Here is a 26,947-nt window from a genome sequence, read left to right as displayed (position 1 = left end):
TTCTTAGTGAAAGGAAGGGAAGGAAGGAGGGAGGGAGGAACGGAGGGCAAGAAAGGAGCCAGAGATAAAGAAAAGAGAGGGGAAGGGAGGGGAGAGGAGAGGAGGAAAGGGGGAAAGAAGGGAGGATGTCAGGAAGGGAGGAGGAAGGAGAGTCAAGGAAGGGAGGGAAGGAGAGAGGGGGAGTGAGGATAATAGGAAAGAAAGAAAAAGGAAATGAGGAGGAGAGGAGGGAAAATTATTTTTTAAACCCTTGTATATTAGGAAGTAAGAAGCCTGGATATGTGTAATAGAGACCCAAAAGATCACCTGCCAAAATATGTTCAAACTTATTACTCTCTGATGTAAAGATTTGAGAGCTGTCCTGCTAGACATGCTCAGCAGGGGCTTGGGTTCCTTTCATCTTGGTAACTCCTCTGCTTGATCTAACCTGCTTCATCACCACATGTGCATTCCTGACAATGAAAAGAGAGAGAGGGAGAGAGCACATCCCTTCCTTGGAGGGCACAACCTAGAAATTGCTCACCTCATTTCTATTCATTCACATGCTATTACAGACACACCTTTATTTAAGGCTGCCAATGCAATATAACAGAAATGGGCTGGCTTTTACAATAGAAATTTATTAAGTTAAAAGCTTTTAGTTCTGAGGCTGTGAAAATGTCCAAATCAAAGCATCATCAGAGATGCTGTCTCACCGAAGGTTGGCTGCTGGCGATCTTGAACGCCTGCAACATGGCAAGGCATAATGGCAACTCAGTCAGTCTCTGCCTTCTTCTCCAGGCTAACTTTCTCCTTGAGCTCAGCTGTAGACCATCAGGCACATGACAGGCCTTCTTGTCTCTCTCCTCTGCTCTGTGCCTTGTTACTTTCAGCTTCTTGCTCTCCATGGGCCTTCTCGCTCAGCCTCTTGAGAACCTCTTTCCATGCCTCTGTGTTCTGCTGATTCTAGCCTCCAGCTTCCAGCACCTCTTCTCAGCCTCTTGGGATCTCTCTCTGTCTCTGTGATCTTCTTTTTCTGTATCTATGGTTTTTAGTTCTCTATTTATAAAAGACTGTAGTAAGGGGATTAAGACCCACCATGGGTCACACAGTCCAATCAAATGTCTTAACTGAAGTGATCTAATCAAAAGTCATCTAATCGATAATGCTCCTAACTGAATCTAACCAAAAGGTACCATCTACAATGGGTTTACAGGCACAGGAATGGGTTTGCTTTAAGAACAACATTTTCTGTGGTCCACAAAAGATTCAAACCAGCACACCTACCTTCAAGGGAAACTAGGAAATGAATTCTTTATTCTATTTGACCTTATACTTTGCTCAAAATTCTATTTCTATGGAAGGTGGAAAGAAAACACAGTTATACTCCCACTTTCAATAGATACGCATTGTAAAAGTTTTGTTGTATTTTCCTCCAATTTTTTCCTATGAAATTTATATGACCTTGAATACATTTTGAAGAAAGAGATGACAACATTAGATGGCAGATTGGTTTTTTTATATATGAAGAAAAAAAGAAAATTAAAATTGTCTTCAAATTTCTATCCTGGAACAGTGAAGCAATGACAGTTGTCTGAAAATTTTCAGGAGGAGGAGACCATGCCTAATGGTCTGTTTCAGACCTGGAAGTGTTTGTAATGGTGGCTGAGTATTCTACTGGGGATATTCTATTGAGTGTAGATAATAGTTAATCCAGAAGATATAATCTTCTGAGACTCTACTGCTTAAAGGTGCTAGGATGGCTGACACCAAGCACAATCATGATTAAATTATCCTGAGTCACTGAAAATGAAAAGACTAAAGAGCTAAGTGCAAGGTAAGAGACTTGCTGAAAACTCACAGATATAAAGAGAAGTTTTCATATCTAACTCCTCTAGAAAAGAAAAACAGACAACTAGATTTCAAACATCAGTTAAAGGAAATAAAGTGGTCTACCAGTGGAAGAAAAGGTAGGTTCTATAGTCAGACATATCTGAGTTTCCTCCCCTCACTGCACCTCATCATCCCTGGCTGTGGGATCTTAAACAAGTTGCTTAACCATCCTGAACTTCATTGGCTTCATCTACAGAGTGGAGATAATGCCTACCTGAAGGCTTGTTGCATGGAATGGAGATAATTTATTTTGAATATCTACTTCTGAAGGGAATAAATTATCAGCAAGAGATAAACATTTAATTCATTTTTTGTCATTGCTTTTAGCGTGTTTCATTAATTTCACTTATATTTATTGTTTATATGTGGTAATTCAAGAAGTACTTTTTCTGCTTTCACTGCTAATTTTTAATAGTGCTATAATTAACTTGTTTCTCCCCATAAAACAATTACTGCCAACATTTTATATCAATCCACTTGAGTTTTCAGACATTAGATTCCAGCAATTCTGAAAGAATATTTTGGTTTGTGCTGATGTCTACAGTGTACACTCAGATTCTTAAAATTTTATTTAAAGTTCCAGGGAAGAGAACAGGTTTCTCCACCACCATCCTCTTCCATCATTTTGTCTTTGTTTAGTTCAGGTTCAGTAGGAAATGGCAGGAATGGAAAAGTTGGAAAGGAGAAAAGTTATTTCAATCCTCAAGTCCATGCAAAAAGCATCATAGAATTTCCTGTTACTTTGAGGTGATTTGTTATGAAGTAGTCACCTTTTGTTGAAATCTGGCTGGTTTCCTTGAAAGAAATAGTCAGCAACTATTCCACAACAGGGAGTCACAGAGGAATGACAGGCCTGGAATACTCAAAGGAAGTCAAGAGGGTGTGTTCCCAAGTTTTCCATGTCTGGGCTTGCAAATCCTCCCAAGACTTCTGGAAATCTTTCATAGCTGATAGTAGGAAACTTTAGGCCAAAGGACTCTGAAAGACAATTCTTAAAATTTGGATGCTTATGTTCACAAAGCCTCTAAGGCTTGACTTGCACTCAGAATTGTGCCTCGGAAAGGATTGTCAGAGAATTTTATGTGTGAATAATAGTAGTGTATTAGTTATTCTCCACTGGTCTCCCTGAAATCCATTCTCCTTCTTTCTCTGCTCAGCTTTAGACCCCAGAAGCTGACTCCAGCAGACTGCATCACCATACTCTCCTGCTGCCTAGCTTCCAGTTGGATTTAGTCAATGGGAGGCACTAAAGGATATTAGAGGAAATGAGAAGAAAAAGACTGGGGTGTTCCCTCTCTGCTGCTTCCTTGTTATACAGCTATCTTTCTCGCAGTAGTCATTTACCCTATGGCTCCCACTTGGCCTTTCTTCAAAAGTTTCTATTCTTACTGGACTCTAGAGGCACTCACGCTTCTCCTAAAAGCTTCTTGCTGTGCTCCTTTCTGGATGTTTCACCATCTCATTTGTTCTTATAACCCTGCCCACACCTCTATAAGTACTCTCTTCATATGATCCATTTGGACTGAAATCTGTTTTGTTTGGGTTTTTTTGGCTGGATGCCTAACTGATCACTAAGACTCACTATAACCCTGTAGGACATCGTTAACATTACTAATCTCTTTTACAGACAAGGAAGGAAAGATTTAGACTAGTGAAATACCCAAATGCACACATTTAGTGAGTCACAGAGTTGGTATTCAAACTCTAGTCCATCTAACCACAAAAGCCATTTTGTTTCATTTAAATTTGTAAGCAAGTTCTATTTATACTTTTCTTACAACTACTAAATTCATTTAAATATAAGTCAGATTTTATGTCAGCTGTCACATGAACATATCGATTAAGCATGAGTCCTTAGTTTGAAATGGAATTTGATGAAATTCATACAAAAATTGTGAAATTTAAATTCAGTTACCTCTTACTGATTCATTTCAATGACTATCATGAAAACAGAAAATTTTTCTATAAATCAATGATAAAAGTTGACAATCTGCTCTTGCCTCATGCTAACATTAATTCTTTACCCTTTTGTTGTTTTGGCAAGCACCCTTGCTTGCAACCCAACAACCATTCCTACTCCCTTTATCCCTCTCTTTTTTACACTATAAAGGCTAGCTTTGTCAGACTCCTTTGCACACATACGTGACTAGGACACTCAGGTCTGATTAATGAAAAGTGAAAGTTTCTTTCTCTGATGAAAAGAAGAATCATTCCTTTTTGCCCCTGTGCCACTCTTTATGCATAAAACTATTGTGTGATGCCTGGAGCTATCACAGCCATTTTGTGACCATGAGCCAATACACCTGAAGTTGCTAGATTTACCAGATAAAAATACAGGGTGCTCAGTTAAATTTGAATTTCAGATAAACAACACATTTTTTAGTATATGTCCCAAATATTTCATAGCAGACATTTGCATTAAAAATATAGTATAGTTTATATATGTTATATATATATTCAATAAAGAGCTATTAGGATATTAGACTCAATTTAAGCCTTAAGTTCTACAAACCCTCAGAACCCTAAGTTTTGTTGTTTTATTGTTTTATCAAATACTGAATAGATAAAATGAATATTTATATAATATGGTATGGCATAAAGAAAAACAATACACTGAACATCCAGGTACCCACAACCAGTGCAAGAAAAGGAGCTTAATCTGGATTTTGTGTTTATCATTCCTTTGCCTTTTTTCCTCACCTTGCTTTTCTTTGCTCATCTTCATTCCCTTTGAAAGGTAGTAATCAAAATAAGACCTTTTATTTTTAAATGCAGTAATAGCCTTACACACACATATATCCCTCAAAATACTTACAAAGAAAGAGGACTGAAACATTAGAAACAGAAATGTGCTCTTTATCCTAGTTATCAGGAAGACATGACAAATGCAGAAAAGTCTATCTTTTCAGAGTCTGGTCAGGTTTCTAGATAAAATAAAAAGGGCCACACACCATAGCTCTAAAAACAAGGAAGCCAGAAAGAGCTAAGAGTTAGAACTTTTGATCTTTGTGTATCTGTAGAGAAGCAGCCTCAACTGCGATGTTTTCCAGGGCCCCCTGGTTCCTTCCCAGGGCAGCCCTCCGCTGACAGTCCTCTGCCCAAGCCTCCCTCCTGAGATCCTGCATATGTTTTCTTGCTAAATGACTCTTCGCACCGTTATCTTCTCTCCGGATACATCTGCTGGGTGCCTCGCATCCTCAGTTCTGCTTTCATCTCTTCGTTTCTCAACACATTGTTTCCTCTAGTCCTGGTGCCAGGGTGGAAGGGAGCCATCTCGCCCGGCCGCGCTTAGGGATTGGCAGAGAATGAATGATTGGCAGCGGGCATCTCTGTCAGGGCTTTGGCATGCGGCAGGGTAGAAGTCCCGTGCTAATGAATGCCATCTACACCTACCAGATGTGCCACTGGGTGACATGCCAGATCCTTTACATAATGCCATTCTGCCGGACAAGAGACAGCTGGGGAGGGGGGGTTGTCTTCTAATGCCTTGGGGTGGGGGCGGGGCTGTTATTTATTTATTTATTTATTTATTTATTTATTTATTTATTTCTCTATTTTATTTCTAATTCAACCCTCCCGTCGTCATCCCTATGCCCAGTCAGCAGCTCTTTGGCCGAAGGGCGTCTACCACGGAGAGAGCGCCGGCAGGAGAGCTTGAGTTCCCTAAACATCTCCCCTCGGTCCCCCACACTTGTCACCTCTTTTCCCATTCCCTGAGTTTGCACCCCCCATCTAGACGCAGGAAAAGTGAATGGGGTTTAAAAGTTAAGTAAATAAAAAATACTCCAGGATCTGAAATGAAAGGAGAAAGGAGAAAAAACAAACTTCCATGCCCCCTCCCGCCCTCCCAAAAATCTTTCCTTCGCAATGCTAAATCTACAAGGGTGAGCTTCGCCTCTCGGCCCTTGGGCAGCCTCGCTCTTGCTCTTTCCTCTTCCACCGTCCCCCCGGAAACTGGAGACAGTCCGTCCCAGGGGTAATACACAGTCAGGGCCCGTCCCACCTTCTGACTGAGGTCGTTGTCTTAGGGTGGAGATGTCCAAAATTTCCTGGTTGGAGAGGAATGTTTCCTGGAGTGGGATGGACAAGGTGGGAGGGAGGGGAAATGAGAAAACCACCGCTGGCGGACAGCGAGTGCGTGCGTTCGGGTCTCCCAGCTCACCACTCCCAGCGGTGGAAGCGGGGAGGGAGCGGGGAATGCCTCGCGGATCCTCTGCTCTTCCTCTAGATCTGCCAGTCCGGGCTACCCCGGAATCCGGCGGCCTTGCGGGAGTAGACCTCTGCTCCCGGCGCCCGGAGGCCTGTCACACAACCCTGCCGGCAACCCTGCCTGCACCCCACCTCCCCACTGCACACACGCACGCACTCGGCCCGAAAAGCTCGGCTCGCACTCGCAGATCCCGGGACCTCGCTCGCCTCCCGCGCCGCCTGCCCCTTCTTTTGCGCCCTCACCCCCGCCCCTGCCAGGCTCCAGGTGGCGACTCCTCGCGCGGCGCTCGCGGCCCCCAGACAACGCCCGGCAGCAGCCCGCGCTCGCTCCCACCCTCCCAGCTGCTGCGGCGAAGATGCGGATCGCGTTCCGGGACCGGAGGGCTCCGGGCAGGCTCGGGCCGCGCGGCGGGCAGGGCCGCGGACCGCGCAGGGCCGCGAAGGGGCCTCGAGGAGCGGCGCCCGCGGGCTGGGAGTCCCGCAGTCCCCAGGTGAGGAGGCCGAGGGAAGGGCACACGGACAGGAGCCTGACAACCCCGGGGCCCCCTCCACCCATCACCGCCGCCGCCCTGGCGCCACGAGCGGGACAGTCACTGGACTAAGGAGTTGGCGGGACGGTGGGGACCAGCCGCGCGGCCGCCGGGAGGAAGCGCCTGGCACCCGGGAGACCAGACTCGGGGGCGCGTCCTGCCCCAGCCCGAGAGAACGTTTTCTCGACTAGAAAGGTGCCCCCTTCTGCCCAAGAGCAGTAATGCCCATCGCCTCCGACCGTGCCGTCACCATTTTCTCCTCTCGCTCGCTCTTCTGGCTTTCGATTCGCTTCACATTTTTCTTGTTTGCCTGGTCCCCTTCCTTCTGCCCTTCCCCCTTGGCATCCTGAAACTTTCCGGGCCCCGCCCTGTCCTCTCACTGTCTCGGGGAGGGGTCTTCTGCCCGCTGGAGTGGGGAGAGAATGTATTTCATGCTCAGGCTCCGGCTGGTCTCCTAGGTGCCTCCCGGGGTACACGCCGGAGCAGCCGTGAGAGTGGAAGCTCGCAGGAGCTGAGCTCATTCCCTTCGGGGACGGAGGCCAGAAAACGGTTGGATTTGGGGTTGGGTGGTGTGTTTGGGAGCAGGGCTTCCCAGGAGAGCCGAGCTCGGAATTCCTTTTGCTCAACTGATGCATGAAGTTCAGTGGCTTGATACCCAACTCCTTCCCACCAGAGAGTCAGCCCACTCGAGGGCACCCTCCCCTTGCAGTAAACGGAAAGGCTTAACGTCCCCTTCTGTGCCTAAGGGGTGTTTATAGAGGTTACGAAGGTTTTGGACTCAAATGAATTTTCAAGCTTTGGGAAATATAGAGAATCCAGCCCTCTACTGGACAATCCTCTCTATTTTCCAACGAAGCAGTTGGAGGTGGGGGGAGGGAGTGGGGGCCCTTGTGCCTCCGCGTTCATCTGACGTCCTCTCTAAACCCCCAGTTCTGACGTGGGCCCACGGTGCTTTCAGACCCTCTGCTCGTCCCTGCACCGCGGTCATCAGGCATTAGACCACCGAGAGCAAGTTCCATAAGCTCTCCGAACAAATCCCCTCAGAAACATTAATCACGGCGATCAGAGAATGCAAAATGTGTGCCCTTCCGGTGTCTGCCTTTTAATCCTTAACGTAATTCTGGAAAGCAGCATCAGACAAGGGATCTATTAATCCCTCACACGAGTAAATGCGATCTCTGACCTACTAGACTTGCTTTCCTGCAATTTTACGAAGAGTTAGCTTTGCTAGAGGAATGTTGAAAGACCAAAGGGAGACAGAGAGGAGAGACCCGCGGCGCACGGGCTCAACAATGTGGAATGGAATCACTTGCCAGGAGAAGGGGAATTTGGCGGCCTGGGAGGGTAGCAGGTGCATTAGCTGGGGGGAGGCGCGGAGTGAAGTTGGGAGCCCAACTGACACCCTGTTCTCTCTTTTCCGAAGGCTTGAACCCATGACCTCAGTTTTGGGGGTGGGGGGACTTTAATCTCGCGACTGCAGGCTGAGGGGTGCACCTCCAATAGAGAGGGGTCAGAGTTTGACCCTTTGGGAGCAGTTCATCGCACTTGAAATTCCACTATCTTGTCGTTGAATTAATCATACTATTCTTCTTCCATTTTATTCAAAACCGTCTTCCAGTTCCCTCATAATCGTAATTTGCGCCATTGCCTTTTATCTTTGATTAATTAGGAAACCGAAAAAGATAATGAAGGGTCGAACCAATAAATTAGCTTTAGGAACGGACGGACGGACGTCCGGGACTGCTGTGTGGGTGAGCACTGCCCACCGACGTTGGCTCGGCCGCTGCCAGCGGCGACACAGGCAGGGTTTACGGAAAAGGGGCGCGGTGCCGGCTTATGGAAATCCTCACTGAAATAAACCCAGTGGGTGCAAGTAAGTATTCCTAGCGCGCTAAGTGGAGACACTCCTGTGAATTTAACTTTTCCTGTTTGAGTCTAGAAAGGGAGGGAGGGAAAGACTGGGTGGAGTCAGGATCATCAGGTTGCTTTTCAACGAGGCCTCCTTGTTAGCCTTTGGTCCAGTTTAAACCCTGGGGCTTAACAGCTTCGAGGTCTGTTTCCTCCAAGGCTGGGATGGAGCTCAATTTACTCATGCGTCCTTTCCTTTCTCTTCACTCCGAGGGAGGCACAGAGGGAGAGACAGAGAGAGAGAGAGAGAGAGAGAGATTAAGATTCCATTCTTATGATCAGATCCGTAACTCTCTCGCTGAACAGGAAAAGCTCGTGCATAGGCGCTCGCTGCCCTGGCAGAGGCGCCTGGCGGGTTCCAGGCTCTTTTCTTTCTCCATGAAATCGATCACGCCTTCAGACGGCTAAAGGGGAGCACTTTGCCACTCTTCACGATTTAGCCCCGGCCTCTTTAGCTTTCAATTGAAAACCAATTAAAGGTTTCTATAAATCTGTTAGAGCTCCTTTTATCTGGGGACCCCTGATGCATGCGATATTGCCCTTTAGATGCCTCTTCCGTGTTTTGTTTTACAATTGTTGTATCAATATAATACAGCCTTTCTTCTCCTGTCTCTATAGATACAGATACACAAGGAAAACCAAAGCTATTCAGGCTCCTCATTTGTCCAGCAGCCTAACAGTGGTGCCCTTTCTCTGCTGTTGCTTTCCCTGCTTCAGGAGCAGCAGTTATGGTAGAAGCAGATGGCTACTGATTGGGGGAGCTTTGTCGCACTAATACTGAATACTTTATGGAAAAGGACTTTATCATGCTTCGTTGAGCAGAGGAACAAGGGGGTGAGATTTATGGCCAGGAAAAATAAATCTTTTCCAAGTTGCAACTCCTTCTCACCAGTTGTCTCCCTTGCCCAGGGGTTGAAACACTGAGGAGTTGGTTTTATTTAATTTCCTTTCCTTTAACAGTGCTCTTAGCCAGGGGGCTAAAGGCAGACTAAGAGGCCAAGGTTTATGGAATACCCCTGGTTTTTGTTGCCGCATCAGCTTTCTTTACCTTCAGGGAAAAAAGCAGAAGGGAATGCTGATTTTGTGCCATGTTTTGGGGGATAGTCTGTTAGTTACTGGGTTGAAATATCATCATCCATTAGCCTTTTCTCTATAGGGAATAAAAATAGATGAAAGTACTCCCATCCAAAAAGTCAGAGGAGGATTCTGGTACTGAAGGAGAGGTGAATTGATGAGGCATATGACAATGCAGGTATGCTCCTCTACTCTGAAAGGGTCTGCATTGTGAAGGTGACTAAGGGGTGACTGTAAAGGTTACTAAAGTTTTGGAATCAAATTTCAAGCTTTGGGGAACATACAGAGTCTAGCCCTCTACTAGACACCTAATTCATCCCTTTACTATATCTGTATTTGTTGTCTCTTCTTCCCCTCACCTGAGTTACCTTACCTCTTGAATCAGGTGGTTCTTTGTCTCCTGCTAGGACGTGTCTCTTCTTCACGTGCATTCCCTGCTCCTCCTGCTCCCAGCACCTGTTCCTCTTGAGCAGTGCCACCCTTTCTTCCATCCCCTCTCTGAGCTCTTCCCCTTCCAGAGACTATAACATAAAGTCTCACAGAAAAGCTCCCAGCATATCAAGGTGCATGTGCCCAGTGGCAGTACAGACAGATGTGCACCCAGTCCCAACTCTTGGTCTCGGGTACCCTGACTGCCCATTTCAGACAGACCCCTTGTCTCTTCCATTTTATGAAAAGCCAGTTTTCAATTCACACTATCTTTGTTGAGCACCTTCCATGTTCCAAGCCCCTTTCTCTTCCCTCTTCAGGTACTTTTGCCTTGTACCTAGAAACTGAAGTGGACAGGCCAGGACATTCCTGCAGCTCTCAAAAGTATCACCTAACTTTCTGCACAAGCTGTTTTCTACCTATCATCAGAACACTACCAACACACACAAAAACAGAGGCCTTTGCACCTTATTTCTCTCTGAAGAAGAGAACAAGTAGAGTAGGAGACCTTAGATTAAGAACTAATATTTGTCCAGCATTTCAAAGAAACAGGCATTAAAATATCTTAAATAACTAACTCTGGCTGGATCCTCTGCCAACCTTATTGCACATTTTGAGTTAAGTATAATAATCATACTTATTTAACAGAATCACAGGAAACAGAAATACTGAGAGGCTTCGACCTAAACCAAGCAAGTGGTTCAGTGGGAATCTGAACCCAGAGTTGCCAGTGGCAATGCTCATAGCCACCCTCTCAAATAAACAGATGTTGTTTTTGCCATTTTACAAACGAGGAAACTAACATTCGAAGAAGTTGAGTGACTTGCTCAAAGACACACCGCTAATAGATTGCAACCCTTGGATTCAAACCTAAATCTTCAGGATTCCATATTAAAAGCTCTTCACCCTGCCTCTCAGATCATTGAAGAAAGAGCAATCAGGAGCCCACATCTGACCACTGTTTCAGGGTCCCCAGGCTGGGAGCAATGTTTAGCAGAGCATGAGACCATGGGATGAGATGAGAGGGCAGAGCATTCCGAGGCCCTTGCATCCAGGTCTCCCAGGTCCCTCTGCCCACCCATGGCCTTGACTTTCTGGTCACGGGCTTAAGTGAAGTAGTGGCGCGTTCACATGCTTTCCATTCCATGAGGTCACCCTGCCTCAGCCCCTGAGCCCTGGCTTCTTTGCATATCTGTCGTGGCATCCCAATGCTCTGCTGGTACCAGGCGTAAAGAAAGGGTCCCCAGGATGGGCATGCAGTTAAAAAAGTCCAATCTACCAGGCCAGAAAGCCGGTCTCTTTCCTGTTAAGCAGGAGGCAGGATTATAGTCTGCAGTTGGAACATTTGGGCCCTTCAGTGGTAGAGGGGGTCCCTAAACAGATTCTTGTCTACTGTGTCCTCCAGTACCTCCTTCCAGTCTCCCTAGACAGGTGGGGGAATCCTCAGCCTTCATTAAGTTACTTCGAAATCTGGTATTCGATAAAATTTCCACCTTTCCTGACAAAGAAGCGAATGCAGTATTAACAGTGACAAAACCAGCACCTGAGTGTTCATTATTTGCCAGGCCTTGTTCTATGTGCTCAATAATTAATATCAGCCCTCACAATAACTCTACAAGGGGCATTAACATTATCATCCCCGGTTTACAAAGGAAGGTCTAAAGCACAGATGGGTTAAATTGCCCAGTGTGGGGAGCTGGGATTTGAATCCAAGCTTGAGTTGTTGGTTCTTCCTCTTGCATCAGTTTTCCAGACTTCTAACAGGAATGTTTCTTAATGAAGGCATTGAGACCTCTCCAGGTTGCCCAAGGGTAAAATGAAACTAGCCCCGGCCCTTGGAGGTAATCCCTTACCTTCTGCTCAAGGACTGGCTTTCCAAATCCCACTTGCCTTCATTCTGAGTGCTCACCGAGATCTCGACCAGGAAGCAGCTCTTGCCAACCTTACTTTGAGTGAAGAGGAAATCTAAGGCTGAGAGAGTCACCGGCAGTCCAGTTTTTTAAAGACCTAAGGTGAGCTCAGGGCCTGGGAGAAACCAGAAGTCTAGTCTGCCTGGAGGACGTGTGAGACTACTGTGTGGGTTATGGGTCGAGTCAGGATTCAGGAGGGTTGGGTAGGTGAACCGAGCAGGCTACGCCCTCAGGACCACTTCCTGGGCAGAAAATGCAGAGGCAGGTGTCGGCACTACTCCCGAGGAGACGGTAGGAAGCTGAAAAACGTGCGGTGCCCTTGGGCACTGAGGGCAAGAATTTCCTGCTTCCTCCAATGCGTCTCTGGAGTGCAGCTAGCGTAGCGCGTGGCCCCTTCCTGCCCCACGTTCATGAATTGCGCGCTCAGCTTCCAGAAGGGCGATTCCCAGCTGAAGGTGACTTGTTTTGCTTCCGTGGTTGTTGTGTCAGAGCTCTGCACCTTTTGGTGAACCATGCGCACGTTGTCTGCCCTTTGCGATGCTGTCAAGGCAGTGCCCTCCCTGGATCTCGGCCACAGGAAACTTGTTTGCCCACCTTGAAGCCCACATTTGTCACCTGTTCTTCTGTGCACTCTAATTTTGGTCACCGTGCCATTTACTGAAACATGGGCACCAGTGAATTCAGACTTCGGAAATTGTCCGAGGTCCAGCCTTTACACCCAGACTCAGAGTTGTGAGCACCCTTAGAGACTGAGCAGTTAATTCGGGCACCCAGGTAAGAAATGGAGCCCGTTGCACTGTCCACACATTGGCTTTTCCCAGGAGAGTTTCACAAGTTCAGGGAAGTCCCACTTGTCTGGAAACATTAACTTCCCAGGGCTTCCAATAAATCCACTAGAATGTAGATAATGCTAAGGGACATCCACTCACACACACAGGTAGGAGATAATAAAATTATATGTAGAAAATGTATTCATTAGAATTGTATTGTTTGCTTCTCCAGGACCAATTTTTCTAATAAATAACTTCACTCAAACTATTTTTTCAAAGCCATCTTACATGAACATGCAACAAGGAGCGCTGACTACTACTTTATGGACCTACAAACATGGAAAATGATTGTCATGAAGGCTTATTTTTCCTTGCTACCCTCAACAACGTTCACCCCCATCCCTCTCAAACACACATACACATATATGTGTTTACCATATACCATGTCTACAACAATATAAATTTGTTCTGGCCTCATTTGAATTCTAGACCTTTAGGAAGTCTCAGCATCCAGGTCATTATACTCAATATGGTTATTCTACTCAGGACTTCCTGAGTTATTTGATAAACCCAGCTAGTATTCATTTTAAATATCTAGGTTTTTCTCAAAACTTGAGAAATGATTATTAGTTATCTCTTGGTTACCTTCATATAACATTATCAGAGACTACCAAATCAATCTGGAAAGTGACCGTTCATTCAGAAATTTCAAGAAAGTAAATATAATGAATTTTCAGTACCCTTTTCTGTTACTTCCTTTACTTCATAACGTATATGCAATGTTATTTATAGTAGTCATGGTATTAGTAATATTGTTTGTGACAAGCTGACATTTGAATCCCTATGAGACCACCTTTTTGGAGTTTTAGAATTGAAAACACTTTTACGTTTGTAGTTTTTAAGCATTTTTGATAATTTGTTGAAAGCTATATGATCTCCATATAATGTCTGAGGAGGGATCTCCCATCAACCCTGGATTAATACCTCTGGATTAAAACAGGAAACACATGCAATTCATTTGAATTTGAAATCATAGAATATGGTTTACATTCAAACTGTTCAATTTGCAATGAACAGGGAAGAGGTTTGGGTACTGGGAGTTTAATTTGTGAAAAAATTAAAACCATGTTTCTAACAAAGCAATGCGATCATCACTGTTGTGACTTCTAATTGATAGTTACTCCTCAAATCCTTTACTTTTTTGCCTCTCATCTCCTTAGGAAAAAAAAAAACAGATCTCTCTCTCTCTTCTCAAGCCTTAGGAAATTATATTATAGACAGTTTCCAAACTAGCAGTTCCTAGGCATGTGCGCCCTCTACCTAGAACCCTTTCCCAGGAGAGCAGTGCTCTCTGCTGTCCATCCCCCAGCAGTCAAATTTCACCCAGTTTAAGCCGACACTTAAGAGAACTAGGTGGCATCAAGAGTTAGGGAAACAAGTCTGCTCGGGATGTACTCACTGTGTCAATCAGTGCCTCTCTTTTTAGCAAGTCTAAAATAGAAAGGAAAAGGGGTAGAATTCTGCTATTGAGTCTTGGGACAACATCTCATCTCCTGTGTGAAGAAATTTGATGGTGTATGACAGTGGGTGAGGATGATCAGTGACTGACTGTGGCCCTGTCTCTATTTCCTTACCCCCATCCCACCCATGTACTGAGGTCTGTTCAAGGACTGTGGTATCTGAATCTGGGAGCGACGTTGTTACTTGTGTGTTTGAAAGAAAGCCAGGCTGTTCCTTGCCAGATCTCCAAGCATTCAAATTGGGGATGGGTACAGAACCGAGGAGCAGCCAGGGGGTCAGGGTGCTAGATGTTGGACTTCATTCCCAAGTTACACACAGGTGAACGTGAGACATTGATTTCAGATCTGTGATCTTTGCCTCCAAATATCACCTTGGTTTGCCAGCCCTGCTAGAGGATATACCAGAGGTATGGGAGAGGTGCTGAGTAAAACAAAGCTCTCAAAAATTGTCCGGCTTCCAGCTGGAACTCCCACAAATGCACGTGGAAGTTGAGATCCCTTATAGAGAATGTTTTAAACTTAAGAAAGGCAGTTTATAAATAATGATAGTAGTTGTTGTTGAAGTAGCTGCAGCAGCAACTGCTGCTGCCATTTACTGAGAAAGAGGAAAAGTGGAAGAAAGAGAATTATGAGGCCCGAGTAATGAACCCTGCAGTGGGAGCTTGGAGTTCCTCCTCACGGTCTACAAAGTTGTCCATTCCTGAGTCTCTGGCTCTCCCAGGATCAGGTCAGGAAACATCCACTCATTTATCACCCAGTGAGCCAACCACAATACTTAGGGTGAAGGACAGACCCAAACCAAGCTTGCTCTATTTACCTATTAAAAAATGCTTCTCAAATTCTAAACTTTTATACAGCACAGCGAGTCTCTGCCTCTTCTTGCCTCACCAAGAGGAAAACACACACACACACACACACACATATTCTCTTTTTACACTTACTAAGTGACATTCTCCTTCTAGAGGCAAAGTCCTAAGAACTATATTAACAACCACCTTCTGGACAACACTGTTGGAACAGGGCCAGTATTTTCCCCACTTACCACCCAACCTTTCTGTTTCTGGTTCACATGTAAGTTCATTTTTGGATGGTGAGGATAGGGAATGCAATATAAATGAAGTTACATTTTCTGCTTCCCCTTTCAGAGATGTCCCTGCGGGAAATTGATAAGCTTAGGAAGAGCTGCTACTGTCTGCTTTGCTGGCATCCTCTTGTCTTCCAGTGAATTTTTCCTTACACCATGAATTGACATACTCTTTTAGCAACCCAACCTTTGCTGGTGCATCGCTTTGGAATCAGGATTCAGGAGGAATGAACCACAGCCTAGAAAGGGAGAAAGAAAGTAAAACAACTTCTTTTCATTAGAATAGGGTAGTCCTTCTACGTAAGTTTTCCTAGATACTCTGCCTACCTGCTATCACATAAATAGAGATATTTTGGACCCCATTTCCCTACCATGAAAGGAGGAAAGGAATTCTCATTCTATTATTCTCTAGTAGCCAGATTTCTTTTCTTTCACTTTCTCCACCCTCTCACTTAAGTAATAAAAGACATTACCTAGGGTACCATTCATCAACCTCTCACCACCCTTCTCTTCCAAACAATACTGTAGTGTTCTACACATGTATTTTTACTGTAACAGCAAGAATTCTTTCTAAAGTGGAGCTAGGTGAACATACTTTTAGCCTTTATTTTCATCCCTCTAATCACCTAATTGGAAACAAAACCCTAGGGAAAAGGGCTCCAAATAAATGCATAAATCCATTGTTTTGTGTGAATTAGATAAAACTTTTGAGTTGGGTACATTTTTATGTATTGTCTGAGGCTGAATAAATGCCTCTGCCCTTCGATTAGTATCACCAAATTCCAGGTAAGTAATAATACAGAGTGGTTTAAACTTAGTTTATTTATCATTTTAGCCTGTAAATTTCTAGAAAAATTAAAATAATTTTAGACTATTTACTTCTATTAATGATTACCATTTAGAGCATCTATATCACAAAGCAAAAAGTGAACCACTTAAAACACTGGAACATACTCCAAGTAGAAATTTCAGACTTAATCTTACTTGTGTGTGTTTATATCAATCATCATAAGACAAAGAGTTGGTTGGATTCATAAGATGTTTGAAATTCTTTTATTTATGGACCTTTATCTGAAAGCAGTAAGGAAAATCTAATTAGAGTGCAGAAAGTGAAACTGAGAGGAAGCATCATCTGATGACTCTTCTCAATAAATCTCTCCCATCTGTGATGCATTGCCCTAACTATTTTTTGGCTTTTGATTTGGAGGGTCAAGCTTCCCAACCCCCAACTTTAAAAAACTAGAAATATTATTTCATCTTTTTATACAAACAAAAGAATAGGTTTCAGTATCTCAAAGAGACATTGTCTAAATGCTCTCTATATTTAAGAAGGGAAATGTCAGGCAAAACTAAAATGCCTTCCATTTAGAGCTCAAGGCTTTCTTAATTTCCATAGTCAGGCATGGATGCTTTTATATTTACAATATGGGAGAAGAATTTTTTAAGTGGCTTGCATGGACAAACTGAAAAGGGACTTTTCCTGGAAAAGGCAAACTTCCTATTCTCTAAAGATCAGCAAATGGAGACACTAAAGAGTGTTCTGTTCAACTGATTAATGCCAGGCACACCCACTCCCACACAGACACAATCTTCTGCTCCATTGGGTTTCAGTTTCCAGGGTACCGCAGCTAACTTGGGTCCACTTCCCTATCTTAGCTTGCTGTTTATACCTGTACCTCTCCTACCCTTTCTCTTTTTCTCTTCTCTGACCTCAAACTCACTTGCGTATCAGGTCACTATTCTTCAGCTGTGAGGGTTATTTTATATTTTTGGATGTTTGAGACAATACCTTAGACATTTCTAACCTTTTAATTAAACATGTGAGAGGGAGAGGGAAACTAGGAAGGGGAGGGGGGAGAGAGTGGCGAGGAAGAAGGAGAGGGAGAGGGAAAGGGAGAGGGAGAGAGATGAATCTGATTTTCGCTGTAGTAACCCATTTCTGGCTAATTTAGCTGCAGATTCTTATATACTGACACGTGAGAATCCTCACTTCATTGTATCTTGGTCATTACACGAGTTGCCCTTAGTCAAACTATTTAAAACCATGTACATTTATGAGAAAAGGTATTTTAAGATAAAATATCTTAAGAAAGTTAAGACAACTACAGTTAGGAAGCTTTCTTTAAAAAGCCTGTCGTTAGCCTGGAAGTTAAGGGAGAATCCTCCTTTTCCCCAGTACTTGGGCATTTTGCCCCCCTTCTTCACCCCTACTTCCAGTTTAATCCTGGACAGCGGACACTGTCTGGTTGGACGGAGTCGGAACTTGTGTGGGGGGATAACCGGAATCGAGCTGAAAGAGAAGGCAGCAGAGGAGAGACCAAGGAGAAGCGACCTCATTAACTGGGAAATTCCCCACACTTTTTATTTCTCCGCTGCACAATCCCTCCTTGGCCTCCTTTGACCATAGACGCCGGTGAGGAAAGGCGCTCCGTGCCTGCTGCCTCACTGGGTGCCAGAAAGAGTTTGCTAAACTCTGAGAGAATCGAACAAACACGGTACATACCTTTTACTTTGAGCTCCTTCTGCCAATGCCCAATATACTCACCATTTTTCAACCCTGGGTAAACACGGTCTTTTCCTTAAATCCTGGTTTTGCCACGTCCACTTCGACCGGCTACATAATTCCTATTTATTTTAAAACTGACTGACTGTCCGCTTCAGTGCAATGGTGGTGTGGGTAGAACTAGTGGAGTGGGAATGTCAACACCACTTAAAAGCCTTTCTTCCCTTAGGAACAGAGTTGAACCGCAGGAAAAAAAGAAAAAGAAAAAAGAACCCGGAGATCCTCTGGCGAAAATGCGTTGCGGTCGTTATTAAAGGACTCAACTTTCAGGCTGTTAAAGACCTCAAGTCATTAGCATCAGTTGCTGCACTGAAGGGACGAGCCAGCGCCTCTAAGTGGCTTAGCGCACAAACGAAGCTCTAGAGACGGCCAGGGCAACTCCATTCACTGCTGCACCACCGGCTGGACGTGAAAACCTCTCCGGAGCCCATCTCGGTAATATTTATACTTTAAATCACTCTTCCTCTAACTCAGAGGTCTTAGGGCTCCAGTCTCCCGTACCCCGGGGAAACCCCGGGAACTATGCCGAACGCCCGAGGCAGGTAATGGAAAAGCTGGAACAGCTTGAGTCCTGTCATCTGGCTTTCCCGACCCAACCCCTGCGCTGCCACTCAGGTACTTGTGTTCTGGGACCAGACTCTACTGTAAGTGTCTTCCGAGGTAGGGCAGGGTCCCCACACCCCATTTTCCACTTTCTACCCCGTCTCCAGGTCCACGGGAAGATTGAGCCGGGTTCTCACAAAGCGCATCCTTTCTGAATCTTGCTGGGGCGGGTCTGGTAGTTTGGGCGCCTCGGGAGAGAACCTGCGCTCGTTTATCACCCCCGAGGCAACTAGCAGCTCAAGGCAGTAGCGGCTCAGAGGGCAGCGAATCCCTCAGAGCTAATCGGCACCCCCCACGCACCCCCAACACACACACAGAACTCAGATCTGGGGAAATACATGCGAGGGTCGGCGCGCGCGCTGGGTGGCCCGCTCACTGCCAAAGGTTCTCCAAGTGCCATGCGAATCAGATAAAGGCCCTCTCCAATCCTTTGGTACATCCCTTTCCGACCCTCAAACTGATTTTTCACCTCCTGGTAGTCTCAGGGGGCTTCAGCTCTAGGAGAAGGCGGGCCGGGCGTCTGTCAGAGAGGCGTCGCCACTCCGGGAAGGCGCTCGGGACCCGGCGGCGCGGGCAAGCCCCGGAATCCGCTGCGAGGCAGGCGGCGCTGGAGGCAGCGCCCAGCCCAGCAAAGAGTTAAAGGGAGGGGACGTGGGCTGTCACGCGTCATTGGGCAGATTATGTGCAGCAAACAAAAAGTGTGTGTCTGCGTTCCAGTCAGTCACTGCATCGGGTCCATCTGTATCTCTCTCTCTCCCCCTCTCTCTCTCCATCTCTCCCCCATCTCTCCCCCCATCTCCCTGTTTCTCTCTCCTCTCTTTAAGCAGAGCCTACAGGACAGCAACCCCAACACCTCCTGACATGGAAATACACTGATACAATAGGCAAAAAGAAACACTCGATTGCATCTCCGGGTTCCAGGTGGCCTTATTTGAGCAATTCGATTCTAACCTTATTCCTGGTAAGTCTATTTGTATTGATGGGGGAGGGGGAGGGGAGGAAGGCAGACTGGGTGGAGAGCGGGGACAATTTTGTCCCTCGTCCCCTCGTTTTCCAGAAGAGGGGGGAAATGATTGTTGAGGGGATCTCCACTGCCAGTAAGATTATACAAAGGGAGGAGCGGGTGAGGAGCACTTTGCCAGAGACGCGAGCGACAGGGGAGCGCGCGACCGCCAGACAATGCCTGCGAGGAGCGGAGGCGAGCCGCCCGCGGCAGCTCCGGGGTGTCCGCGAGCGCGCCGGGCTCTAGGTGGTCGCCCCAGCGCGAGCCCCAGAGCTGCGAGAGGCTGGGGGCCCGAGGCGCCGCGCGCGGGCGGGGGAGGCCAGGTCTCGCCGCTGCTCGCGGCATCCCCAGCGGTTCTTGTGACAGGCTCCGGGCTCGGGGCGGCAGTGGCCGAGGCGACGCGGACGCTGTTAAAGCAGCATAGCTAGGACCTTTTCGCCGTATTGTTAGGTAGAACTGCATTTTAATGACTGCCTCCCTGCTGTTGCCCGAAGTGATGGGGCGACCTCCCGGCACAATGAAACGCTTGTGTGAAAGAGACTTTTTAAATAGAAGAGAGAAACTGGGGCATAAAATGCTGAACTGGAGGAAACTGAAAAGGGGTCATAGGATTCTCTGAAAAGGAGATGAGAGGTCCTGAAGTTCATAGAAAACATACTTTTAAATTTACAATCGGAAATAAGAAAAGTTACCTTGCAAGGGGTAAAAATGTTGATGTGATAGATGCTGTCACATAAAAGCAAGTTTCCACTTCATGGGTATTTTCTTTAAACTCTGCTGTGGGGCAGATACAGCCCAACATTTGACATTTGGGTGATGCAGCAGAATGAATGGAAAACGAGGCGGACCAAAGTTTCAGGCTCTATTAGCTGGAGAGAAAAAAAAAAGTACCATGTTGTAATCACATTTGCAAGATTAATTGGTTAATAAACATTAAAATAAAATAGATGTTACTAATATTCTTCCATAATGAACAGCTTTCCAAGAAAAGAATTAGGTTTACTCTTCCCTGCTACTTAAAATTACACAAAACATATATAAATAACTGTCAGGGGCAACATTATTAGGGAAAAACCAGCTTGGGGGAACCTTTTGATGAGTGAGAAAGTATGAACAATGCAAGCAAATTCAAAGCCAATTTAAAAAATTTAAATACCTGTGTGTGTGTGTTTGGTGATGAGAAATCTTGTAAGGGGTGTCCAGTGGCAGAGGTAGGGAAATGTGCCTTAATGGCAGCTTAATAGAGAGCCCTCCATCAGGGCATTATTTTCTAAATTGTGTCAAATTAAACAGCTGCAGGGCCTGCCTTAGACTACTCAAGTGAAGCTGCCCTCTCTTGCCCAGATAGGGCTGTATCTGGGGGAGTGAGAATTCAGCAGTCATTACACTCCCAGTATTTCAGACAAGGGACATTTTAGGACTGCCCGTACCTGCTCACTTCATGAGCCACATGTGACTCAACCCACCCCCTTGTATAACAAGGTAACTGGGATTCACCCTCATCCATAAATAAGCATGTCGAGAAAAAAATAATTACCTCTGCTTGCTGCTTTTAATTAAAGCCTCGGAGGGACAGTGCTGGATTATGGTAATGAGCAGACATACGTCCCCTCTTGTAGACTGCAGAGAAAGGTTAGCTGACACGGAATCAGTGGCCCTGACACTCCACTTGAAATCCATTCGCCATGCTCGGCTGTCTCTGCCTGCTCGCTAAAGCTGTTTCCCTCTTTGGAAGAAAAAACATCAGGTCCCTGGCACCCAGTTCAGTATATAAGAGGAGAGGAGAGGAGCTTTCCCTGCAAGCATTTGAAGTTTTTATCCAGTCAGTAAAGTGCATAGGCTGGTAAGAAAAAAAAATTCCTATTGTTCTCCTCTTACTCGCACCCCCCAAAAGTCAACCCTGTCTTCTGCCAAGATAATGCAGAAATCATCTTGTCTTTCTTAGCCCTTTCTTTTCTTTCTCCCAGCAGCCAGGACACTCCAAAGCTCCCACTACTCCACCCCACCCTTTCTTTAAGGAAAGGACCTCTAGGTTGACATCTTTAAAATATGCCACATTTAATCTGCTATTTGTTTATTTTTGAGACAAGGACTATGCCAAAGTCAGTCAAGTTCAAGAAAAATCTGTATAGTTGTTAGAATGTTCTGCCTGGACCTGTAGCCATAAAGGGGTAATGTGACTTGCTTCATTGTCCTGTGTCTTTGTCTCCAGTGATGGAGGATTTGGGCATCCAGCGAGGTATCCTGGATGGAGATGCCAAGGCTGTCCAACAATGTCTGACGGATATTTTTACCAGCGTTTATACCACCTGTGATATCCCTGAGAATGCTATATTTGGCCCCTGCATCCTGAGCCACACTTCCCTATATGACAGCATAGCTTTCATTGCTCTCAAGTCCACAGACAAGAGAACAGTTCCTTATATCTTCCGGGTAAGTCTTGGCCAATGCTGAGTAGGTGTATGAGGGTAATACTCTGTGGAAAATAGACTAAGAATCATTCTTATGACAAGCTGAGATAGGTTCCAAATGTAGAAAATGCAAGTGTTCCTGTTTTACAAACCAAAAATCAGAGGAAAAATTAAATCAAATTATTGTTAACTGATTTTTTGGAATAAATGACATTTAAATTTGCAATGCCAGAAATGTCTAGATCAGTGCCTCAGTTCTGGGCTTTTCTGGTGATGAAATGACCCTTTGGGAGATTTCACTGTAGTTAAACCTATTTGCATATGAAATACTTTCTGTAAATACTTTCCAAGGTATCTGGTACTAGGTTGCCTTCCAACCTAGAAGGCCTTTCTTCTCCTAAGTATTTATTTCTCTGGCAACATTAGTAGTGCCCAGTTTGTATTTAAATAAACATGTTAATGATTTTCACCTTAAAGCATCATTAAACCCATATGTTTAAATTTGAAGATAAAAAGCCTCTCACTTCTTAGTCTATCCTTATAAATGAGTGTTATTTTCCAGTCAAAATTAGCTACATGGGTACCACAAAACCATTTCTAAGACCTAAGCTTGCTTTTTACTTTCAAAAAAAAAAAAACACACACACACAATTCCCTACACTGTTACAATGTACAGTTTAGAAATAAGTTGTCAAGAGGCTAACAGTAATTTAAATTCCAAGAAGTTTTGTTCATTTGATTACTTAAATAAAATATCTGACTGATGCAGCAACTCAAAGGATGCTTATCTTGCCTGCTGGTTACAAACAGGAGGATGGGTGCCAATTTGAATCAAGTTTTTGGAAGCCTGGCCTCAGATAATTATTTGGGAAAGAATAACAAATGGCCCTGGGTTCGTCTGGCTTCGTTCTCTCAAATGGTCTTTCTCCTTCCCTCCCTTTCTTCCTCTTTTCCTTTCCTCTTTGCTTCCTGTCTTCTTTCTTTTCTTCTTTTTAAAATTGTAGGTGGACACCTCAGCAGCAAATAGTTCCTCAGAAGGTCTCATGTGGCTGCGACTGGTCCAATCAGCCAGAGATAAAGAAGAGCAGAACCTTGAAGCCTATATCAAAAACGGACAGCTCTTTTACCGCTCCCTCCGCAGGATTGCCAAAGACGAGGAGTTACTTGTTTGGTACGGGAAAGAACTGACTGAGTTACTCTTGCTCTGTCCCTCTAGATCCCACAGCAAAATAAATGGTAGGTTGGCTCGCGACCTGCGTGTGGGCTCTTCGCTAGCGGGGGTGAAATGCAGGGAGTGGCGGGGGCTCATCCTCGCGTGCTGGGGACGCCTTTCCGTCCCTTGGACTTCTCTTATGAAGCTTCTGAGATGTGGTCCAAAATGAAACCAGGACAAATAGGTGAGGGTAAGTTGGGGGATACTTGGCTGACAGTACGTCCCTCAAATACGGAGGGAAAGTTAGATCAGGAATGACAGCCTATCTTTTCTCGGGCACCCAGACTCTGAAAGCTGAAGGTGGAATTGTGAAAGGGTGATGCAAACTGGCCTGGAAACTGTGCTGAGTAATTATGTGTGCGCGCGTGCGTGCGTATGTGCTATTTACTTTCTATGCAGGGTCATCCCCTTACACATGCCTGGAATGCAGCCAGCGTTTCCAATTCGAGTTCCCCTATGTAGCCCATCTGCGCTTTCGCTGCCCCAAGAGACTGCACAGCGCCGAGATGAGCCCCCAAGATGAGCAAGGTGGCGGCGTGGGTACCAAGGACCACGGGGGAGGCGGCGGCAAAGACCAGCAACCGCAACAGGACGCGCCCTTGGGCCCGGGCCCCAAGTTCTGCAAAGCCGGCCCCATCCACTACCCGGCCCCCTCTCCTGAGAGCAGCAACCCGCCCACGGCCGGCGGCGGCAACAGCACGAAACCCTCTACGGACTTTCACAACCTGGCCCGGGAGCTGGAGAACGCCCGGGGAGGCAGCAGCTGTTCCCCAGGCCGGAGCCTCGGCAGCGGCAGCAACGGCGTCGGCCACCAGGAGGCGGAGCTGAGTCCCGATGGCAACGCCACGGGCGGCGCCAAAGGGAAAAGGAAATTCCCGGAGGAGGCGATGGAGGGCGGCGGCGCGGGCTTGTTGGGGGGCCGGGGCCGCTTCGCCGAGAGGCCCCTACCAGCCTCCAAGGAGGACTTGGTGTGCACGCCGCAGCAGTACCGCGCCGCGGGCAGCTACTTCGGCCTGGAGGAGAACGGCCGCCTGTTCGCGCCGCCCAGCCCCGAGACGGGCGAGGCGAAGCGCAGCGCCTTCGTGGAAGTGAAGAAGGCGACCCGCACGGCCGGCCTGCAGGAGGAGGCGGCAGCCGACGGCGGAGGCGCCGCCGTCGAGGACCAGGACGCGGGCGGCGGCGGCGGCTCTTCTGCGTCCGCGGCCGCGTCGCCGGCGGGCGCCGAGAAGCTGCTGGCCCCGCGGCCCGGGCCCCCCCTGCCCAGCCGCCTGGAGGGCGGCAGCCCGGCGCGGGGCAGCGCCTTCACCTCGGTGCCGCAGCTGGGCGGCGCGGGGGGCGCGGGCGGCCCCGGCGCGGGGGGCGGCGCGGGCGGCGGGACCGCGAACGGCGCCGGCGGCGGGCAGGGAGCCGCGGCCGACGAGCGCAAAAGCGCCTTCTCGCAGCCGGCGCGCTCCTTCTCGCAGCTGTCGCCGCTGGTGCTGGGCCAGAAGCTCGGCGCGCTCGAGCCGTGCCACCCCGGCGACGGCGTGGGCCACACCAGACTCTATCCCGCCGCCGGCGACCCTCTGGCCGTGAAGCTCCAGGGGGCCGCAGACCTGAATGGGGGCTGCGGGGCCCTGCCGGCCGCCGGCGGCAACGGCCTGCCCAAACAGAGTCCCTTCCTCTACGCCACCGCCTTCTGGCCCAAGAGCTCGGCGGCGGCGGCCGCGGCAGCCGCGGCGGCCGCGGGGCCCCTGCAGCTGCAGCTGCCCTCGGCCCTCACGCTGCTGCCGCCCTCCTTCACCTCGCTGTGTCTGCCAGCGCAGAACTGGTGCGCCAAGTGCAACGCCTCCTTCCGCATGACCTCCGACCTCGTCTACCACATGAGGTCGCACCACAAAAAGGAGTACGCCATGGAGCCCTTGGTGAAAAGGCGGCGGGAGGAGAAACTCAAGTGCCCCATTTGCAACGAGACGTTCAGGGAGCGCCACCACCTCTCCAGGCACATGACCTCGCATAATTGACGCGGGAAGGACACTGGCTTTCCACGCGCACACACGCACAGTCAGGCCGCCTGCAGGGAAGCGCACACGAGGACATCCACCACCCTGCGCCCCGAAACACTGCACCCAGACTCTGTCTCTCACACACACGCACACCCACACGGTCCCGAGTGGAGTCTTCGCATTTCAATGTTTACCTGCGACACACACAAACGCGCGCGCACACACACACACCCGCGTGACAGGATGTGGAGTTTTGATTGGGCGGGTTGTTTGGTGGATTTTCTTTTGAATGCACGCATTTTCACTTTCCCAAAAATAAAGGTACATTTTTTAAAATGTCATATATTGCAACATATTGATGCATTTGTCATACGTTTCTACTTAAATTATTAAGCACTTACGGTTTAGATGTAATAACTATAAGTAAGGGCAAAATTTATTTTAGATATAAAGTAAAGGAAGAGTGTGAGATGCTCTCTGCATTTCTTGATGACAGTTTGTGTTCCTATAAAAATAAACAAAATGAATAAAAAGGGGGTCGCTATTCAATTTAAGTTTCCAGGGGAAAGTGCATGTATCATGAAATGATTATGGACTTCAATGCAATGGAGAATGTCATCAATTATGTAAATATGTATTTCCTTTTAATACAAAGTGTAATTTTGTGTCAGTGAAATGGAGTCTGAATAGTTACGTGTTTCTTTTTTTCCCCTAAAAGATTTATTAAACTTTATAGCTTATCCGGGTATGTTGGATGCTTTGACAATAAATGACTATTTTCTTCAAAGCAATTATTTGGCACGTGTTTTCTTTGTTTTAAATAGTTTTAGTACCTAAGGCTACAACTTGAATAAGCAACATATATTTTCATTGAATCACTGAAAAGGGGGGAGGAGATAGCAGAGGAGAGAGACTATAAGCCTTGCCCTACTTGCCTTTGTTTACTTTAAGCAAAGTTTGGGCCCCAAAGTGTGGAGACAAGATTTGATGATTGTTTGGAAAACCTTTAGGTGAGAAGTGTTGGGTTTCTTGATCAAAGGACAAATCATTTAGACAAGGAAGTCTGCCTGCCAGGCAACTAATCTGTCACTGAGAAGTCAGCATTCTTTACAGTAGCAGGATACTTAGCATCATCACAAATGGCCAGAGACAACCATTTTCAGGCCTGGATCAAGGGCACTAGATAAAAAACTTTGTACTATCAGTTATGCCTACTTGGAAGAGTATCTCTGTACTCCAGAACCCTTCAGCATTGTGTCATTAAACATTAGAAGCCCATGTGGAGATTTTTATTTTATTTTATTTTAAGAAATCAAGCTGAAATGATGATGGTTTGACGATAGTCTATGTTTTAGGACACAGCTTTCCTTCCAAAGGCTTGAGCAGCTGCACAACCTCTAGGAAAAAAACTAGCCCTGAAACAGTACCATATGGAAGAACCTTACAAATAACTTACTCCTTTCTCTACCCCTTCCCTTATGAAGAGTCCCTCTATCCTATTCGTACACTGATAATTCTTAGTAGAATGATGTGTATATGCATAGGTTTATGTGCTGTGTCCACCAACAGTGAGGCACAAAATGAAGTGAGCGATGATAGTTTAGGTCTTGGAGTAACATGCTCAATCTATGGACATCTGCAGAGTCACTGTATGAATATTCTAGAAACAGAAGCTACACTGGCTTAGCTATTATAGAAGGTGTATTTTTCCTGTTTTCCCCTTCCTTCACATCTTGCCTATCCTCCCTTATGTCAGAAGGAGAACACCTGTGAAAAGGTCTGAACTGGGAAGCATGCACAAGGCTTCATTGCAGGCTATTCAATGGCTTTCCCTAAAAAAAGTTTAAAAATATTCATTACAGT

The 26,947-nt window shown here is 46.5% G+C and overlaps 1 protein-coding gene and 1 long non-coding RNA gene across 3 annotated transcripts; one reads left to right on the top strand and one right to left on the bottom strand.

The window, feature by feature from the left end:
* The first annotated feature begins 5,985 nt into the window (after positions 1–5,985).
* PRDM8 (PR/SET domain 8) lies at positions 5,986–25,871 on the top strand. The gene is made up of 6 exons (XM_058296523.1): positions 5,986–6,572; positions 18,039–18,304; positions 19,300–19,433; positions 21,688–21,908; positions 22,891–23,122; positions 23,499–25,871. Exons 4-6 carry the CDS (start codon positions 21,690–21,692, stop codon positions 25,100–25,102), a joined length of 2,055 nt encoding a protein of 684 aa, XP_058152506.1. The 5' UTR covers positions 5,986–6,572; positions 18,039–18,304; positions 19,300–19,433; positions 21,688–21,689; the 3' UTR covers positions 25,103–25,871.
* On the bottom strand, positions 7,693–19,274 carry LOC131278394 (uncharacterized). 2 transcript variants are annotated; one of them, XR_009185712.1, is made up of 3 exons: positions 17,852–19,064; positions 11,876–15,545; positions 7,693–8,720 (listed from the first exon to the last, which is right to left on the bottom strand). It is a non-coding gene; the product is annotated as an uncharacterized lncRNA (long non-coding RNA). The 2 variants fall into 2 exon arrangements; XR_011649060.1 differs by having other exon boundaries at positions 7,693–15,545; positions 17,852–19,274.
* Positions 25,872–26,947: the final 1,076 nt, after the last annotated feature.

Source organism: Dasypus novemcinctus, chromosome 1 (assembly GCF_030445035.2).
Source record: "Dasypus novemcinctus isolate mDasNov1 chromosome 1, mDasNov1.1.hap2, whole genome shotgun sequence".
Taxonomy (NCBI): Eukaryota; Metazoa; Chordata; class Mammalia; order Cingulata; family Dasypodidae; genus Dasypus; species Dasypus novemcinctus.
Note: the sequence above shows the minus strand (reverse complement) of the source record. Positions and strands in the feature narration are given on the sequence as shown.

Excerpts from the sequence above, each read along its gene's own strand:
- PRDM8 (XM_058296523.1), top strand. The coding sequence starts at position 21,690 with ATGGAGGATTTGGGCATCCAGCGAGGTATCCTGGATGGAGATGCCAAG. Across the intron at positions 21,909-22,890 it reads CAGTTCCTTATATCTTCCGG|GTGGACACCTCAGCAGCAAA; the intron begins GTAAGTCTTGGC and ends TTAAAATTGTAG. Across the intron at positions 23,123-23,498 it reads ATCCCACAGCAAAATAAATG|GGTCATCCCCTTACACATGC; the intron begins GTAGGTTGGCTC and ends CTTTCTATGCAG.